This window comes from Salvelinus namaycush, chromosome 9 (assembly GCF_016432855.1).
Source record: "Salvelinus namaycush isolate Seneca chromosome 9, SaNama_1.0, whole genome shotgun sequence".
Classification (NCBI taxonomy): domain Eukaryota; kingdom Metazoa; phylum Chordata; class Actinopteri; order Salmoniformes; family Salmonidae; genus Salvelinus; species Salvelinus namaycush.
This window is the reverse complement of record NC_052315.1, coordinates 54525388-54545843: the sequence shown is the minus strand read 5'-3', so window position 1 is coordinate 54545843 and position 20456 is coordinate 54525388. Positions and strand designations below refer to the sequence as shown.

The following is a 20456-nucleotide window of genomic DNA, read 5'->3' as shown; positions in this document are numbered from 1 at the left end:
ATGTTCTGTTGCGCACTTTGAAGTCTGTTGCTTAATGACATCTGTTGTGATAGGCATATGCGCACTCACCGGGAAGATGTTACTATTGGGACATACAATCACACCCCAAACCGACTCAGAGGGTACCAAACTAGGAGGCCCATGGCAGTCCAGAGATGATGAACCACGGCAGTCCGAGGCTCAAACACACAGAAAACCTGCAGTCACCTGGAAACTGTGTACTCGCGTGCAACAATGGCAGCCCAAGGCTCAAACCCACAGGGAACTGTGGTAACCCTCATAAATGCGTACTCTGCACGCTGCCGCCCATCAAGGCAGCCCAAGATTCAAACCCACAGGGAAACTGTGGTAACCCAGACAAAACGCTGCCTAACATCAACCACGGCGGACCAAGCCCTTAGACCCTAACAAGAAGGCTCACACAGAGACCCAAGGAGTCTGGAATGCCAGAACTCACACAAGTAACCGCAAGTCCCAAACCACAGGGCACCTGTTGCGACTTGATAATGCGAGTTTGCGCGCCGCCTCATTGACAAACCACGGCAGCCCAAGTCTCAATCCCACAGGGAACTGTGATAACCCAGATAATTGGTATTTATTAGGATCCTGGGGTCCACATGAAACAGGACATAATACATAGTACAGAACATTATTAGTCAAGGACTGAAATAAAGACATTTCAAATGTCAGTACATACACACAATATCTAGGTCTAATACATAGTACAGTGCAAATCACAATGCAATACATATAACATGGTTGTGTCTCTTCACAGTACCCTTTGTGCAGTAAGGTGTTCTTTTATCCGTTTTTTTAAACTGGTTGTATTGCTAGCTTGAGTTACCTGGGGTGGCAGAGTTCCATGTTGTCATTGCTCTATTTAATACTGTTGTGTTGTACCGATGAGTGTCTGAACTGTGTGCCAACTGCTTGAACAGACCGTTCAAGTACCTTCAACACATCAATACCTCGCACAAAGATCAATAGTGATGCAGTCAAGCTCTCCTCAACTTTGAGCCAGGAGAGACTGACATACATGTTACTGACAATTTCCCTCCATGTACATCTAAGTGCGATACGTGCTGCTTTGTTCTGGACCAACTGCAATTTACCAATGTCCTTCTTTGCTGGACATGACCATACAGCTGGGCAGTACTCCAGGTGCGACAAAACTAGGGGCTGTAGGACCTGTCTGGTCGACTAAGATGTCAAGATGGCAGAGCAACGCCCTGTCATGGACAGACCGCTTCCCATTTTAGCAACCATTGGGTCTACATGTTTTGACCATGAAAGCTTGCTATCTAGGGTTACACCCAGCAGTTTAGTCTCCTCAACTTGCTCAATAGCCACATTATTCAATAATAGATCTAAAAGAGGTTTAGCGTTGAGCAAGTGATTTGTCGCAAATATTTTACTTTTTGAGATATTTAGACCAGGCAATCGCTAGTTACCCATTCTAAAACTGACTGGAGCTATGTTAAATGTCTCCGTTATTTATTTGACTGTTGCAGTCGACGTGTATACTGTTGAGTCGCCAGCGTACATAGACACACAGGCTTTATTCAAGGTCAGTGGAAGGTCATTTGTAAAAACAGAAAACAATAATGGCCCTAGCCGGCTGCCCTGCGGTACACCACACTCAACTGAATTTGAAAACTGTCTGTGTTCTATTAGATACAGTGGTTCCACCTTTAAAAATCGCGTCATACTGCAGCACACCTTGCTCGTTGCCTCAGAATTCTATGGCACCTTATTTATTTGTCAGCCATTGTTACCATTAATGCTAGTTAGTGCTAGTTTAACCACCTGAGGGCATCTTTGAGAAGCATTTCATAGCCTTCAATATTGGTTGTGCTAGAGAATTTAAAACGTTTTTTGTAAGAACATAGTATATGGGATTGATTTTAAGAAATGTTGCTTAATTAATTTGCTTAATATTATGGTGTTTCTATTCCAAGAAACAAAAACCGAGGGTTTCCGTTCAGGTGGAAAGGAAAATATGGCACTGTACAACATGATGGTCGGGAGTAGGCTACAGTACTAAGAGCATAGCATTTCCAACCCTAATTGTAGTCTAACCAATACCCAAATGGAGATTCAGTGAAAATAAAAACCTCCAATTCCCATGCTTGTCTCAGAGCAGTGCGAAACAGTGCTGAAATAGTTGACCACAGAGGATAGGCTTTTGCTTCAAATCCTATTGCTTCTAACTTCAATATGCTTTTTAAATAAATAAGACCTACACCACTTTTAACAGCACATTACTCAACACTAGTGAGACTCATGTCACCTACGGTAGGCCTACAGTATGTCGAAAATATATTTTTCAATGACGTGACTCTCCACCAATAATTATATTTAGAGGATTGTAGGATTCTAAATTAATATCTAATGGGCATTTTTTGTTAGGGCAAATCAGATCTGTGAGAATATTTAAGGGGCTTTAATATCAATCCAAAATAATTAATAATAATAATAGTCACTTTGTTTAAAAAACAACAATATTTTGGAGATTTCGTTTTCATTTAACCTAGAGTGAACGAGGAAAAAGGCCATTCTTGAACATGGGGTGAGACATTCTCACTAATTTGTAAATAAAGCCAGTTTGTTATTTAGAATGATTTATTTATGTTTTTAGAGGGAGAGAAACCAAAAGCCAACCATCGCCTCATTACGGGCTATTAGCAGACTATTGCCAACACCTTTCTGTATCTTTATAGTTTGTGCAAGGCAATTGATCAGCATTAAAAACTTTGTGAATAGGACCTCCCGAGTGGCGCAGTGGTCTAAGACACTGCATCGCAGTGCAAACTGCCCGGTCGCGGCCGGCACGGGTATCAAACCAGCATCTGTAGCAACGCAGTTTGCACTGCGATGCAGTGTCTTAGACCACTGCGCCACTCGGGAGGTCCTATTCACAAAGTTTTTAATGCTGATCAATTGCCTTGCACAAACTATAAAGATACAGAGAGGTGTTGCCAATAGTCTGCTAATAGCCCGTAATGGGCAATTATAATACATGGTGTCCATGTCAGGATAACCAAAAGTTGGACTAAAGACTATCAGAAAGAATGTTGGTATTTGAGTGCGCCACTCCCCACGTAGGGCCACTGGGTCAGAAGACGAGGTGTCTCTATCTGGTTCCATTACCAAGATATTCCTGGTTGTGTATACCAGAGCCAACCCGAATCGACCACAGGGTCAGACGGGTCGACTGGGTCTCGCTCGGATGGTGCACGTTCGGACACAGACCGATAGAGGCAATTCCACATGGGGCGGGAGGAACCGTCCGTCTGAACACCGGCCAAAGGCAGGCCGACAGGGGCCCTCCCAGGTGGAAAACAAATGCAAATCGGTCATTTATTTTACTGTTCCTCCACTTTACCAGACCAGGTTCTGTTGCCCTGACTGTCTCAGAGCATGCTGGGAAATTGAATGTGGCATCTGAGTGTTTCTTATTGCCTTGCCAAATAACTTTGAGTTTTATTTGTTCCTCTCTCTTTTTTTTCTTGAAATAAATGCTGTGTAGTGATGTAGTTTGAAGTAACATGGCCATTTTGGGGGGAAGCCCTTGGCCTCTGACCTCTTAACAAAATCTGCAGTATGTAGAACTAAAGAATAGTATTCCCGCTAGTCCTGTCCACGGAAAGACAGAACGAGAAGGGAAGAAAAGATAATAGCCCATGCTATGTGTTCAGAACAAGGTCTGTCCACATGCCAATCTTCTCTCTCTCTCTGTCAGATCCCTGAGTAAACATGTACATGATGAAAAGGACAGAGCTTCTACAGAAAACAGCTCATAGGAGTCCTTTTGGCCTTTCGATTTTTGCCAATATTGTGGAAGTTCCACTGCTGCTCTGACTATACCTATTCAGACCCTTCAGAACTTCCAAGAGGAAGGGGTAGGGAGAGAATTGGGACCGGGTATAATAGTAGTACTTCAGACCATGGTCCTCATCAGGGTTTAGTGGTTGTTCAACTGAGCCAAGTAAAAGGTCAAAGCTCCGAAATCCTCTCACCTGTACTCGTGCTTCTGTCAGGACGGTCCTCAACGCCAGCTGTTCTCTGGCGTAGACGTCAGGGTAGTGGGTCTTCTGAAACACCTTCTCCAACTCCTCCAACTGATATGAGGTGAAGGTGGTGCGGATACGCCTCTTCTTCCCCTTGTTGCTTTCCGCAGCCTCGCTCCCCTTGTCCATGGGACTGGAGAGGTGGTCCGAGCCAGGGCCAAACCGGTCGGATTGACCCTGACCCTTGACCCCTGACCCTGGTTCCTTCAGGTTCAGATAGGAACCCTCTATCACAGGGGAGTCCGTTTTTAGGGTCAGCTCAGAGTCAGTTAGCCCGCCATTGTCTTTAGCTGTGGGGGGGATATGGGTGAGGGGGAGAGGAAAACAATATGAGAGGAAATATTTGTTTTTCAAGGTCCATGATTTCCTTCATGAGTGTGATATGGTCTCGACATGAATTCCAGACAGACATAAATCACTATTCATTGTTTACAGTTGAAGTTGGAAGTTTACATACACCTTAGCCAAATACATTTAAACTCAATTTTTCACGATTCCTGACATTTAATCCTCGTAAAAATTCCCTGTCTTAGGTCAGTTAGGATCACCACTTTATTTTAAGAATGTGAAAAGTCAGAATAATAGTAGAGATTTATTTAAGCTTTTATTTCTTTCATAAAATTCCCAGTGGGTCAGAAGATGACACACTCAATTAGTATTTGGTAGCATTGCCTTTAAAATTGTTAAACTTGGGTCCAACGTTTCAGGTAGCCTTCCACAAGCTTCCCACAATAAGTTGGGTGAATTTTGGCCCATTCCTCCTGACAGAGCTGGTGAAACTGAGTCAGGTTTGTAGGCCACCTTGCTCTAACACGCTTCTTCAGTTCTGCCAACAAATTCTCTCTAGGATTGAGGTCAGGACTTTGTGATGGCCACTCCAATACCTTGACTTTGTTGTCCTTAAGCCATTTTGCCACAACTTTGGAAGTATGCTTGGGGTCATTGTCCATTTGGAAGACCCATTTGTGACGTTGCTTCAATATATCCACATAATTTTCCATCCTCATGATGCCATCTATTTTGTGAAGTGCGCCAGTCCCTATTTTGTGAAGTGATATCCTCTGGGTACACATTGTGCATTTTGTTGTACATGTCTGTTTCCCAAAATAAATTACATTCAATAAAAAAGGAGCCTTTTGATCCTGGACTTGGCGCTCCAGTATGCCATGCGGTAGCAGAGAAAACTGTCTATGACTTGGGTGACTGGAGTCTTTCACATTTTTGGGGCATTCCTCTGACACCTCCTTGTATATTAGTCCTGGATGAAAGGAAGCTTGGCCTCAGTGATGTACAGGGCTGTACGCACTACCCTCTTTAGTGCCTTGCGGTCGGATGCCGAGCAGTTGCCATACCAGGCGGTGATGCAACCGGTCAGGATGCTCTTGATAGTGCAGCTGTAGAACCTTTTGAGGATTTGGGGACCCGTGCCAAATCTTTTCAGTCTCCTGAGGGGGAAAAGGCGTTGTCGTGCCCTCTTCCCAACTGTCTTGGTGTGTTTGGACCATGATAGTTGATTGGTGATGAGGACACCAAGGAACTTGAAACTCTCGACCCGCTCTACTACAGCCCCTATAGGGGTGTTCGCCCCTCTTTTTCCTATAGTCCACAATCATCTTCATTGTCTTGCTCACGTTGAGGGAGAGGTTGTTGACCTGGCACCACACTGCCAGGTCTCGGACCTCCACCCTATAGGCTGTCTCATCGTTGGTGGTGATCAGGCCTACCACTGCGTCATCAGCAAATGATGGTGTTGGAGTCGTGCTTGGCCACGCAGTCGTGGGTGAACAGGGAGTACAGGAGGGGACTAAGCACGCACCACTGAGGGGCCCCCGTGTTGAGGATCAGCGTCGCAGATGTATTGTTGCCTACCCTTACCACCTCGGGCGGCCCTTCAGGAAGTCCAGGATCCAGTTGCAGAGGGAGGTGTTTAGTCCCAGGGTCCTTAGTGATGAGCTTTGTGGGCACTATGGTGCTGAATGCTGAGCTGTATTCAATGAACAACATTCTCACGTAGGTGTTCCTTTTGTCCAGGTGGGAAAGGGCAGTTTGGAGTGCAATCGAGATTGCGTCATCTGTGGATCTGTTGGCGAATTGGAGTGGGTTTAGCATTTAGCAAGATGCTGTTGATGTGAGCCATGACCAGCCTTTCAAAGCACTTCATGGCTACCGATGTGAGTATTACGGGCAGTAGTCATTTAGGCAGGTTACCTTGGTGGTCTGCTTGAAACATGTAGGTATTACAGACTCGGTCAGGGAGAGGTTGAAAATGTCAGTGAAGACGCTTGCCAGTTGGTCCGCGCACTCTGACTCCCGCAGCCTTGTGAATGTTGACCTGTTTAAAGGTCTTGCTCACACCCAATTGCACAGGCCTCGAGCTTAATGATGATCTTGGATGGTACTATGGTGTTGAATGCTGAGCTATAGTCAATGAACAGCATTCTTACATAGGTATCCTCTTGTCCAGAAGGTTAGACTCAATAGAGGACATGATATCTGATATCTGATATATTTTTCTAAGTCTTTCTCCAGACACAGCTGAAAACTACAAAATTGGGTTCTGATCAAAAGTAGAACACTTTATAGGGAATAGAGTGCCATTTGGGACACAACAATCACATCTGCTTTGTATTTATGGGGTGGCTAGCTCTTCTGTTGTGCTGTGTGGCTGTGTATGGCCTGCATTTCTGCAGACTCCTGCCCTCTAAGCACTCTAATTGGTTCCACTGGTGATCTGATTTCAGCCATTGCTGTGGACTGTGGTCAGGTAGAAGTTTCTATAGGTTGAGGATCCCAACCCCTACAACCTCCCCTGGCCCTGTTGTACCATGCATTGCATGAGGCACTAGCCTATAGCATGTACAGGACCAAGTCTAAGGCACTATAGCTGAGACACAAGTTTGTAGCATTAGCCTCTCTTAATGATGATAATGCCTGGTACAAGAGATGCAATATAGTTGATATGTTATGCTCAGTGCCGAAGGAAGGAAAGATAATGAATCGTCTGAAATATTCTAAAATATGTGAAAAGAGCACAGCCATTGAACCGCTGTAAAGGTATGCAAGGTATGCACACATGTAAACTCGTTCAGAAAGTCAATTAAATTGAGTACAGTCGTTGAAGTTTAACAATTGTGGGAAAACAGAAAGGTTCTCATAAGCATGATGGCGGTGTGCGTATACTGTATGCATTTCAAGCTAGGTGTGAACTTAACATGCACAGAGGGAATATACACTACATGACCAAAAGTATGCTCGTCGAACATCTCATTCAGGCCTTATACAGTATACCTATGCATTGCAGAAATGTCAGCTATAGAGAAATGTCCATGGTTCCCAATCTACCATAACAAAATGTATTCATAATAAACTGGGCACAGTTGTGCCGTTGATGGAGAAAATACATTATAAAGTTCTGCTGTTGACGGAGAAAATACATTATAAAGTTGTGCAACATCTCCGCTCCCTTGTGCACCAACTCTATCCTCTCCAAAGCTATGATGCCTTCAGAGCAATCTGGCTGCAACATTTTACAGAATAACACTGCACAACTTTCCTCAGGGGAGACATATTGCATTTAAGGATCGCAGTTTGAATGGCTCTGCTCTGTTATTGGTCTTTGCAAAGTGTTTTTGATGCAGGGTTGAACTACCCTTGGCTCTCATCTTTGAGAAAGACGCACGTAAAATGTGTGTGATGAGAATTTAAGCCGAAATAAAAGGCCTTACTCCTATTGTTTGCAGTCAAAGGAAAGGCTGTTTTTTTTTTTTACTTCATGGGGTATACTTTGGTGAGAAAAGGTGCCGGCTGTCGAGGTACAATCTCGTGATGAAAAAAGGCCCACAATGTTACTGTAACCTATGCAGATATAGGATCTTAATTTGATCACCCCGTTGCGGAACATTCCTCCAATGCAGGTAGGAATTCATTTGAAGTATAAAAAGGCTTCTGAAGTTTGTAATTTCCACTTTGAAATTTCTGACTTGATTTTCCCTTACAAAAAATGTAGGCTATCAACCCCTACAAAAATGTCTAATAGTTATAATCCACATAGTAATTCACATTTCTTGTTGCTCCGGGATTATTTTCCTTCTGTTAGCAAACTGGCTCAAATTAAGATCCAACATCTGTGGTTCCAATGTCCACAGTTAAACATTTCGCTCACTGCATGAAATTGAGGCTTCATTTGAATTTCATGCTTTTATGAGTTATGGAAATGTGTTTGGTAATTATATGCTAATTAAAAGCAACAATAAAGATCATATGATGGATACATTTTTTCAATGTGGGAATGGCCTAGTCTGTGCAGCAGTTATGTTTTTAGGAATTAGTCATTTCCCACTTTACTTTACTGTTTCTTTTAAAATTATCAAGATGATTGCCCATGGAAATAGAGGTTATCCAATAATAATATGAATAATTATTATTATTATTATAATGTGGTGCTAGTAATATTATTCAGTTTATAATATTTTCATTATTGGTTTTTTTATGTTGCTGTTTTTGGTGTATGTTTTGAAGACTTTAATTTTCCTATTTTTAAGTCCATTTTAATCAAGGTTCAAATAACGGGCTTTTCTTTCTCTGTAAAACTTCCCCCGCAGTGTAAAAAAACGCCACATCTCTGGATATTAGAATTTGTGCATTCTTTCTAAAGGTCGGGCATTGGAGCAGCAACAAACTGTGTCATAACATCTGTATAACAGTTGCTTTTAAATTATTTAAATACCTGTCATTCTCTGGAGCAAATATATAAAAGAAGAGATCCTATGTCTTTATTCCCTTCCCTTGCTTTGTGTTCTTATTATTTTCTTTGCGCTCAGATTTAAACACAAAACCAGATTATTCTATTTTCAATTGATGTCATATGTTATTTTTTTTAAATAATTTTATTTTCATGAACTTTAATAACACTTAAGTGCGTCAATCATTGCAATGGAAGGCCTATAGGCATCTTGCAATCCCAACTACTTGCAGATGTGTATGGTCAACGCCATTACACTGTGCTTTCATATTAACATCATCATTGACGTTATCTTTGTATCCGTTCACCATCAACGTAACATTACTGCAACCAAGTTGATATGAACTTGGAACATAGTCAGACACCGTCCAAAGTCTCTTGTGCTATGCAGCCATGCTCATAGAAGTCAACCCGCTGGCCATATGGCCGTGTTGTCGGTGAATTTAATAAGAATGTGGCATTCGAAACAAAGTCTATAGGTTTTGCCTCCCCAAAAATAAGTTTAGGCTATAGTATATTTCAATCATTAGGCTAGGATTTTGGACTGATGGTTTTGGGCCTATAACGTAAGTACCTATACATTCTCAAATGATTTAAAATCATAATTAAAATCTGTGTCGTGATAAACATATCAGGTTTGAAGGTAAGACCCAAATGCAGACTGTGTCTAAGTAACAATGTTAATTACAGCAACATGGGCAGGCAAACGACAGGTCAAGGCAGAGGTCGATAATGCAGAGTAGTGGGGCAAAGGTACAGGATGGAAGTCAGGGTCAGGTCAGGCAGAGGTCGGTAATCCAGAGGTGGGGCAAAGGTACAGGACGGCAGGCAGGCTCAGGGTCAGGGTAGAGTGGTCAGGCAGGCGGGCTCAGAGACAGGACAGGCAAGGGTCAAAACCAGGAGGGCGAGAAAAAGAGAGACTGGGGGGAAAGCAGGAGCTCAGACAAAATACTGGTTGACTTGACAAACAAGACAAACCGGCAACAGACAAACAGAGAACACAGGTATAAATACACAGGGGATAATGGGCAAGATGGGCGACACCTGAAGGGGGTGGAGATAATCAAAGACAGGTGAAACAGATCAGGGTGGGACAAAACACGATTTAGATATGTCATTGTATATGTGCTTTAAGTTTATTAATAATACTTTTCTTAATACCTTATTTAATATTAGACTACCGGACCAGTATGATTTAAAGATATTGAGAAAATTAACTTTTAACCACTTTGGGCAACAACAAAAAAGTGATTTCCAAAAACAATCTGTCAGTTTATTATACCCTGCCAGGTAGTCTGTTAATTTCTAGTATTGTATCGTTAGATGAAGGCAATGGTTTGGATGGCAGGCCATAATTTAGAAATGTAGGCCTAACCATAATTTGTGCATACTTGTGTTTAATATGATTGTTCAAACAATACCACTTTGATGCCTATAAATAAATAATATTGCCTCAAGTCTGTGTGTGTGTGTGTGTTGTATGCCAAGTATTTCCATATTTCCCAGCATGTCTTCTGAGTGAATGTGAGTAAATCGGGACTAGGCTAATTCTACTTAAATAAATACAGATTATTAAAAAATTGGAGACGTTGCTTAACTTCAGATTAATTAGTTCTAGACTGAGTCCCAGACTGAGGTAAATAAGGACTAACCAGTTAATCTTTGTGAAGCATGATGCCCTGAGGATGCTTCAAAAACCAGTGATGGGACACTAATACGTAAGCATTGTGTGGAATTGGAGCAAGTCACCTAAACCAAACAATGGACAGAGGTAAAAGAAAACGTTCAAAGAATTTCAGTGACTTTGAAAAAACCCTCTTGAAGCAAATGATGTCAAACCACCCAATTATCGAGAACATACAGCATGATTCATCAACCCGAAAACAAGAAAAATAATGTCTGGACTACCAATTCTAATGAATTCAACTCAAATTACAAAACGATGCTACAACAACTTCAGGTAAGATAATGTATTTATTGTTGGCTCACTTTTACAAATCAGAGTCACTTTGAAATGTTAGCTTTTTGTGTAACACAACACAGTGGGGTCTTAACACACAAACAATGTCACACAGTTACAAATATCATTTCTACATTGTCTTGTCTTTCTAAGTTCCTGTGAAAAAACATAATATGACATCCACCTGTACAGCCAATGACTCCAGAGAAGTTCCCATATTCATAGAACTCTACAGTACCTTGTAGTTGGCTTGGGCAGCATCATCAGGGGAACTTGATGTAATTGTCTTTCCGTTGTTCACATACTGTATAGCATTCTGCATACAGTCGATTCACTTACACCACACAAATCTCCGGTTTCACGATGGAAGGTTCCAGATGCCAAAAACTTCAAGGTGATCAGTACTTGCAGGGACGGAGGGATGGGCCTTCCCCGACAAGAGTCAGATGAAGGCCTTGGCTCAAGCAAACAAATGTCAGCAGGATTTTCTTTGTTCATACGGAAACGGTTATAGACAGGGTTGCTCCTGTCTAGAACCGCCCTTCTGTCTGGCCTTGGTGATGCTCTCTGGTCGCCATTGAAATAGTCCTGGTAATACATTTTCCTCCATTGCCAAGGTCAACCCGGGGGCCAACATCCATTCATCTGAAGTTAAGCCTGCCTCTGGCCAGGTTTAATTTCAGCCTTCACTTAGCTCTAGATTAACTCTAATCGTCTTTATGGAAATCACACTGTAACGCTTGTTCTCCTCCTCTTCGTCCGAAGAGGAGGAGTAGGGATCAGACCAACATGCAGCGGGTTTAGAAAACATAATGAATTTATTAAACGACGAAGACGAACACGAAACAACACTTGGAATAATTACAAAATAACAAAACGAACGAAGACAGACCTGAACTAGAGAACTTACAAAATAAGACGAAGAACGCACGAACAGGTATATACTATAAACAAAAAACGCTACAGTCCCGTGTGGTACGAACATACATACAGACACGGAAGACAACCACCCACAAACAAACAGTGTGAACACCCTACCTTTATATGGTTCCCAATCAGAGAAACGTAAAACACCTGTCTCTGATTGAGAACCATATAAGGCTAATTACCAACGACCTAAACATAGAAACACAAAACATAGAATGCCCACCCCAACTCACGCCCTGACCAACTAAACACATACAAAAATAACAGACAACAGGTCAGGAACGTGACAGAACCCCCCCTCAAGGTGCGAACTCCGGGCGCACCCCTAAAACTCAAGGGGAGGGTCTGGGTGGGCATCTGTCCGCGGTGGCGGCTCCGGCGCAGGACGAGGACACCACTCCACCATTGTCTTTGTCCCCCTCCTTAGCGTCCTCCGAGTGGCGATCCTCGCCCCCAACCCTGGTCTAGGAACCTTCACACCGGTCCCCCCTAGATAACTCAGGACATAGAGGTAGCTCAGGACAGAGAGGTAGCTCAGGACAGAGAGGTAGCTCAGGACAGAGAGGTAGCTCAGGACAGAGAGGTAGCTCAGGACAGAGGGGCAGCTACGGGCTGGGTGGCAGCTCCGGGCTGGGTGGCAGCTCCGGGCTGGGTGGCAGCTCATGACTGGAGGGCAGCTCATGACTGGAGGGCAGCTCATGACTGGAGGGCAGCTCATGACTGGAGGGCAGCTCATGACTGGAAGGCAGCTCATGACTGGAAGGCAGCTCATGACTGGAGGGCAGCTCATGACTGGAGGGCAGCTCATGACTGGAAGACAGCTCATGACTGGAAGACAGCTCATGACTGGAAGGCAGCTCATGACTGGAAGGCAGCTCATGACTGGAGGGCAGCTCATGACTGGAGGGCAGCTCATGACTGTCTGGCGACTCTGGCGGATCCTGGCCGGCGGGCTCTGGCGGATCCTGGCCGGCGGGCTCTGGCGGATGCTGGCCGGCGGGCTCTGGCGGATCCTGGCCGGCGGGCTCTGGCGGATCCTGGCCGGCGGGCTCTGGCGGATCCTGGCCGGCGGGCTCTTGCTGCTCATGGCTGGCTGACGGATCTAGCTGCTCATGGCTGGCTGACGGATCTAGCTGCTCATGGCTGGCTGACGGATCTGGCTGCTCATGGCTGGCTGACGGATCTGGCTGCTCATGGCTGGCTGACGGATCTGGCTGCTCATGGCTGGCTGACGGGTCTGGCTGCTCATGGCTGGCTGACGGATCTGGCTGCTCATGGCTGGCTGACGGATCTGGCTGCTCATGGCTGGCTGACGGATCTGGCTGCTCATGGCTGGCTGACGGATCTGGCTGCTCATGGCTGGCTGACGGATCTGGCTGATCCTGTCTGGCGGAAGGCTCTGGCTGATCCTGTCTGGCGGAAGGCTCTGGCTGATCCTGTCTGGCGGAAGGCTCTGGCTGATCCTGTCTGGCGAAAGGCTTTGGCTGCTCCTGTCTAGCGGAAGACTCTAGCGGCTCCTGTCTGGCGGAAGGCTCTAGCGGCTCCTGTCTGGCGGACGGCTCTGAAGGCTCATGGCAGACGGGCGGCTTTGCAGGCTCAGTACAGACGGGCGGCTTTGAAGGCTCAGTACAGACGGGCAGTTCATGCGGTTCTTTGCAGACGGACAGGTCAGACGGCGTTGGGCAGACGGGCAGTTCAGGCACCGTTGGGCAGACGGGCAGTTCAGGCGCCGTTGGGCAGACGGGCAGTTCAAGCGCCGTTGGACAGACGGGCAGTTCAGGCGCCGTTGGGCAGACGGGCAGTTCAGGCGCCGTTGGGCAGACGGGCAGTTCAGGCGCCGTTGGGCAGACGGGCAGTTCAGGCGCCGTTGGGCAGACGGGCAGTTCAGGCGCCATTGGGCAGACGGGCAGTTCAGGCGCCGTTGGGCAGACGGCAGACTCTGGCCGGCTGAGACGCACTGTAGGCCTGGTGTGTGGTGCCGGAACTGGAGGCACCGGGCTAAGGACACGCACCTTCAGGCTAGTGCGGGGAACAACAACAGGGCACACTGGACTCTCAAGGCGTACTATAGGCCTGGTGCCTGATACCGGCACTGGTGGTACCGGGCTGAGGGCACGCACATCATGGCGAGTACGGGGAGAAGGAACAGTGCGTACAGGGCTCTGGAGACGCACATGAGGCTTGGTGCGTGGTGCCAGCACTGGTGGTACTAGGCTGGAGACACGCACCACAGGGAGAGTGCATGGAGGAGAACCAGGGCTCTGAAGACGCACAGGAGGCTTGGTGCGTGGTGCCAGCACTGGTGGTATTGGGCTGGGAACACGTATCTCAGGGCTAGTGCGGGGAGCAGTAACAGGACGCACAGGACTCTGGAGACGCACAGGAGGCTTGGTGCGTGGTGTAGGCACTGTCTTCACCAGACGGCTAGCACGCACCTCAGGACGAGTATGGAGAGCTGTTCCCAGTGACATTAACTCACCAATACGTTCATTCGGACGGATGCCGTGCCTCATGCACCAAACCAGTACATCCCTCATATCTTTCTCCTTCAATTTCTCCATTAACTCCTTTACTGTCTCTGCGTCACTCACCTCCAAATCCGCCCTCACCGGCTCCTTATGTAAAGCAGGAGGAGTTGGCTCAAGTCCCCTGACTGACCCAACTATATTCCCCGAGAGCCCCCCCCCCCCAAGAAATTTTTGGGTTTGACTTGCGGGCTTCCAGCCTTGTTTCCGTGCTGCCTCCTCATATCGCCGCCTCTCCGCTTTCGCTGCCTCCAGCTCCGCTTTGGGGCGGCGACACTCCTCTGGTTCTGCCCAGGGTCCTTCTCCGTCTAGGATTTCCTCCCATGTCCATTCCTCCTTGTACACCTGCTGCTGTCCGTTAACCCGCTGCTTGATCCTTCGTTGGTGGGTGGTTCTGTAACGCTTGTTCTCCTCCTCTTCGGACGAAGAGGAGGAGTAGGGATCAGACCAACATGCAGCGGGTTTAGAAAACATAATGAATTTATTAAACGACGAAGACGAACACGAAACAACACTTGGAATAATTACAAAATAACAAAACGAACGAAGACAGACCTGAACTAGAGAACTTACAAAATAAGACGAAGAACGCACGAACAGGTATATACTATAAACAAAAAACGCTACAGTCCCGTGTGGTACGAACATACATACAGACACGGAAGACAACCACCCACAAACAAACAGTGTGAACACCCTACCTTTATATGGTTCCCAATCAGAGAAACGTAAAACACCTGTCTCTGATTGAGAACCATATAAGGCTAATTACCAACGACCTAAACATAGAAACACAAAACATAGAATGCCCACCCCAACTCACGCCCTGACCAACTAAACACATACAAAAATAACAGACAACAGGTCAGGAACGTGACACACACTTTTTAAATCTAGACTAGAACAAGTTTGAGACTATTTAGTCCAGTTCGTCCAGTTTAAAAGTGGCTTAATCTGCGTCGGTGAATCCACCCCTTTATGACCAGATTTCATAGAGCCTTTAGTTATGGCCTTATTATCTTCGACTTTGTGGTATGAAAATCCTGGCTCATGGGGCGCATCAGACCTTCGAGTCACAATATACTGGTTTGTGAAGTGATTAGTAATTCCTATCAGAATCCAGGATATCCAACAATTCGAATTTATCACCCACAACCTGCACTCAGAATGATTGCTATGGTGAAGGACTTCAAGAAGACTACCTAAACCATCTAAACTGGAACAACAGTCTCAGTAACAGTCCAACACCTTACAGATTGGATTAGTTTAGAAAAATGTTATTTCTCTTTGTATAGTGTAGGATAAATTAAATCAATGCGCATGAGGAAACATCGATATTAAAACTATTCTAAAAATCTACCAGCAACAAATCATGCTGGGAAATATGATAATGTAGCCCCTCCCACATCTTTTTCAATCAGAAAGTTAATGGAAATGAATGAACTCAACACAGTGGAGTAAGAACAATATTTCCTCCCTCAAATGTCCAGGGCCTTGTTTCCCAGCTTTGAGGTAACTTATGAATTAAGATGATCGTACCAGATGCTTCGCTATTTACCGGCCACATTTTATAAGAGTGTTTCCCAAACAAGCATGTAGAGTGAACATATAACGTTATTCTATTTCTTCCTCCTCCTCGGATGAGGAGAGGCGAGAAGGATCGGACCAAAATGCAGCGTAGGTGGAAAACATGATGAAATTTATTTAAACAAGACGACGAACACGAAGAACACTTGAATAACTACAAAACAATAAACGATGTGAACAAACCTGAACTAGAGAACATAACGCACTAACAGGAACGAACACATACACGAACGAAAACGAAACAGTCCCGTGTGGTGCGACATACACAGACACAGGAACAATCACCCACAAACAAACAGTGAGAACAGCCTACCTTAATATGGTTCTCAATCAGAGGAAACGTCAAACACCTGTCCCTGATTGAGAACCATATAAGGCTAATAGAAAAGAACCCAACATAGAAACACATAACATAGAATGCCCACCCCAACTCACGCCCTGACCATACTAAACAAATACAAAAACAAAGGAAAACAGGTCAGGAACGTGACAGAACATGTAAAAGCCAATTTATGCTTGATCTGACAATGTGGTCTGGAGAGTGTGATGCAATTGGGGAGTCTCCGGAAGCATGCTGAGCCCAAATCAAGCTCAGCATCGCCATGGCCTCTCCAATGTTTTAACGATGTGGTGTTTCCAATTTTTACTGGATAAGATTCAGCTGTGTATAAAACTAAGCTTGACAAAATGTTACAAATGCATATTTCAAATGTACAGTACATTAGAAGAACAATAAAGGACAGCACTCCGGTGAATAAACGTAAATAAACATTTGTATTGCCCCACGAACGTTTTGTGTATGAGCCCTTCTTCAGAGTGCATAGGAGGCAATGGCAATCAATGTCACGACAACAATACAGCCTACACACAGGTGGGCATAAGTATACATTCTTATAGTCAGTTTTGGCCCAATAAAGAGATCCCAGCAGAGGGAGCTGGGGGAAACATGAAAATAAAAGACAAATAAATATAGAAACACACAATAAAATATACATTATGATGTCATAGCCTAAATGTTAGCAGGGTATTTTTCGGCCTACTTATTTATAACCTTATACAAAAAAACAAGAAAAGGAACATTCCTCATTGAGGCGGTCTATATCCAATGTCTCTCTTTGGAGAACTCTCTTACCCATCCCCATTTGGGGTAGAATACCCTGTAACACGAAATATGTTACGTGTCCTTACGTGTTCCTATCGTATAAGAGCTCCATTCGCAACCACGATGAAAAACCCCCTGTTGCCATGCATTTCAATATCCATAATCATGTACTTTAGTGCCTTACGTTATATGGGCATTGAATTGGTAAAGAAGAAACCATGTAGGGGAAGAGATAGGGATAAAGAGAGAAATAGACCTATTGGATCATTTTTGAAATATGTATTTGTAACAGTTTGACCATTTTGTTCTTTGGATGTTATACTAGGACGCAGCATCCGATCTAAGGGGGGAGTCGAGCATGTTGTTTATCTTTTCATGAAATATTACATTAGATCCTATACATTGCCCATGTGAAACATGTATCATCGTATGAGCGTGCCCATTCACACAGAACACGTAGAAATTGTTTTAGAATGATATCTTGTGAGGTAAGGCAGAAAAGAGGCCTAACGATGCACTTTGGCTGCTCTACAAGTAGTCTAGATCAGAACTTCCCAAAGTCGGTCCAGGGGCCCACCCTGGCTGCACGTTTTTGGTTTTTGCCAAAGCACTACACAGCTGGTTCAAATAATCAACGCTTGATTATGAGTTGGTTATTTGAATCAGCTGTGTAGTGTTAAGGAATTTAAAATGAAATGTGCACCCAGTTTGGGAAACCCTGGACTAGATCGCTCGTAGATTTGCGACGGTTTTTAAGAGCCACGTTACTAACGGAGGCTCTGAGAAACACATCCGCTACTAAAGATACATCGTAAAATGGTTCTACTGATAATCTTAACGCTACGAAGGCTATGGGAAACAAGGCCCTGTTCACTACTGCTGAAATGTAGATAAGGTGACAGACATTCCAAGCACTGATCTGAATAAAAAAGGCATGGAGAAAGTCACATGCATTTCTAATGACTAAATGCACTCTAAACCGGACGATGGGAAAGTAAACACCAGTGTTTAAAATCTGAATACTTAGGTCATATAGGCAGTGGCGGTTCTGGGGGGGGGGGCGGCCAGGGGGGGGCCAGTGCCCCTGTGACAACAATTTTGGACCCCCTTGTGGCCCACCTAAATGTGGAGTATGAAATAATTTTTACATAACAAATTTTTGCTATCGTTCTTTTTTTACATCCGTTATTAGACAGTGGCAACGCTGATGATTATGAACATGGTCTTTTGCCTGCTAATGCCTGAAATGCAGTGAAGAAAACGATATGACAACAATAACGTCTAATGTAACTGGCCCCTCTAACAGTACAACTGGCCCCAGCTTGGCCCCCCCAGTTGAAATGGTCTAGAACAGCCACTGCATATAGGTGTTCTGGTTGGAAACTGATTCGGAAAAAATAGAATATCATATTTAATCTTACATTCTAAACGATGAGAACACTTATTGGCAAATCTCAATGCCTAATGTTTAAGTTTTAGTGTGTGTGTGTGTGTGTGTGTGTGTGTGTGTGTGTGTGTGTGTGTGTGTGTGTGTGTGTGTGTGTGTGTGTGTGTGTGTAGGCTGCATCACTTGCTCCCAGTCCCCATAGAGCCCAATTCCCTTGGTGAGAAATCGTGCAATAAATCATTGGTCGGCAAAATTTTCAGATTATTGCTTAATCTCATATTTCGGGGACTGTCCTCTGAGTTTCTATGCTATAAAATAATCTATATCAGTCTAATTGGCTCCCTTTTTGTGTTGAAATAAGTGATAATATAAGTTGCATACGATGGTATGTGCATGAGGTTTGCTGGTGTGTTGAGAAAGTATAGGCCTGTATACATACTGTAAATGTTCAAAAATAAGCTATTTGCCAGGGGTCCATGGTATTACAGCTTCTGCTAAATGGCATATATAGGCCAAGGTCAAAATAATACAGATTATGCCAGAATGAAAGTCAAATCATTTCGCATTATTTGTCATTGTATTTTCTTCACCAACAACTTGGCTTCATAAATGATGTGGTCATGCAGTTTCTAACAGACAGACGTTAGCGTGTGTGTCTTCTGTTATAAAGATGCTTTGGGGATTTTAAATGCTGGCTTCTCTTAACAAACTCCTGTTGCTCTCTGACCCTATAAAATCAACACATTTCCCTTTAATTGTTAGCCTTCTTGCCCACACGATTCTTGGTTGTTAACTCATAGTCTAGATAAGGCTGTTTGGGATGCTGATTGACTGACGATGGCCTAACCGCCTAAACGTTGGTTTTGCGCGTTGCCTCTGAAATTAATAAATAGCTTAACATAACTTTGAAACTCACTTATTTAAGTGCGGAACCTCTTTACAAATGAATCTGATGTTTTAATTTTGGTCATCGCACCAGTTCTGAGCGCAGTGGTTTTAATTAATAACCTTTGTGCGCAGTGCAATCAGCATCCAAACTTACAACCGTTTGGAACTCACCATAGCAGGGGATAGACGCGCCGTTGTGTCCTTTGCTTTCGGGGGATGTTTTGCAACCTGGCGGTTGTATGAAGAGGTGGTTTAAATTGTTGCTTTCCTCTGATGCGGCATCCTGTGACTGGCACTCCTGTTGTTGTGAAGGATTCCGAGACTTCTTCCCGTAACCCTGTTGTCCTTTGCTTGGTAGGAATGTTGGGCTGTATTTGGATTCACTCGTTTGGAATGTCCTTACGGGATTCGTGCCGTGTGGCGAAGACGTGTTATAATATGAATCCATCGATGTGATATTACAATATGAAACGCACGTATCTGCGTTCATTCCAAACATTTTATTTAAAACCAAATCGAAAAAATCCAAACTGTTTCTTCGTTGTCCTTTTACCCTGCAGAAAGCACTGGCGAACACACTCCCACACACACTTTCTCTCACACATACTCTGGGCGCATCTGGGGTTTGTTATAAAATGCATCAGATGTTTTTCCAGAGTCTGAAGCAGACTGAACAAATGCGAAGAAAGCCCCCTGAAGGTTTACCGGGGTAAGGAACCAAATTGACTCGCATTAGAGATGATACCACTGGTCCCACTAAAGTCCTCAGCACATGACACTCCGACCTTGTCGCTTCATAGACTTAGTTAAAGTAGAATTAGCCCACCACCGTTATTATTCAGACACCAGAGATGAGAGATGGGAGGTCAAACTAAGAGCAGATTTAGCTTAAATTTTTTTGTTGACCCAGGTTAACGAGGGAGACACAACACATTACATTGATTTGAATAGGAGTGAATATATAACTGTGGGGGGTGTAATTGTTCTGAGTCAATGGCATTATTTATCCTTTATTTATGCAGGTAGAAATATATATTTTTAGGATAGGGTATTTCTACAGAAATACAAACACCTGCACAATGTTAAATACACTATAAAGACATACTGCTCCATGTCATAACAACCAGGGGCAAACATTTAATTGTGTGAACATTTTAATTTGGGGAGCTTACCACCTTTTAGATATCAAATAAAATACACAATTTATTGACATTATTTTATTTTCATTATGCGCCCAATTCATTAACATTGAAATGACTGTTATGGCAA

General features: G+C 44.2%; 1 protein-coding gene across 1 annotated transcript in view; it reads right to left on the bottom strand.

Annotated features, from left to right (window-relative positions):
- LOC120053553 (homeobox protein aristaless-like 4) overlaps nt 1-19677 on the bottom strand; it is a 59935-nt gene extending 40258 nt beyond the window's left edge. The window contains exon 1 of the mRNA XM_039000687.1: nt 19359-19677. Within this exon, the coding sequence (XP_038856615.1) occupies nt 19359-19677 (319 nt within the window). The remainder of the gene's footprint in view (nt 1-19358) is intronic.
- Between the last annotated feature and the right edge of the window lie 779 nt (nt 19678-20456).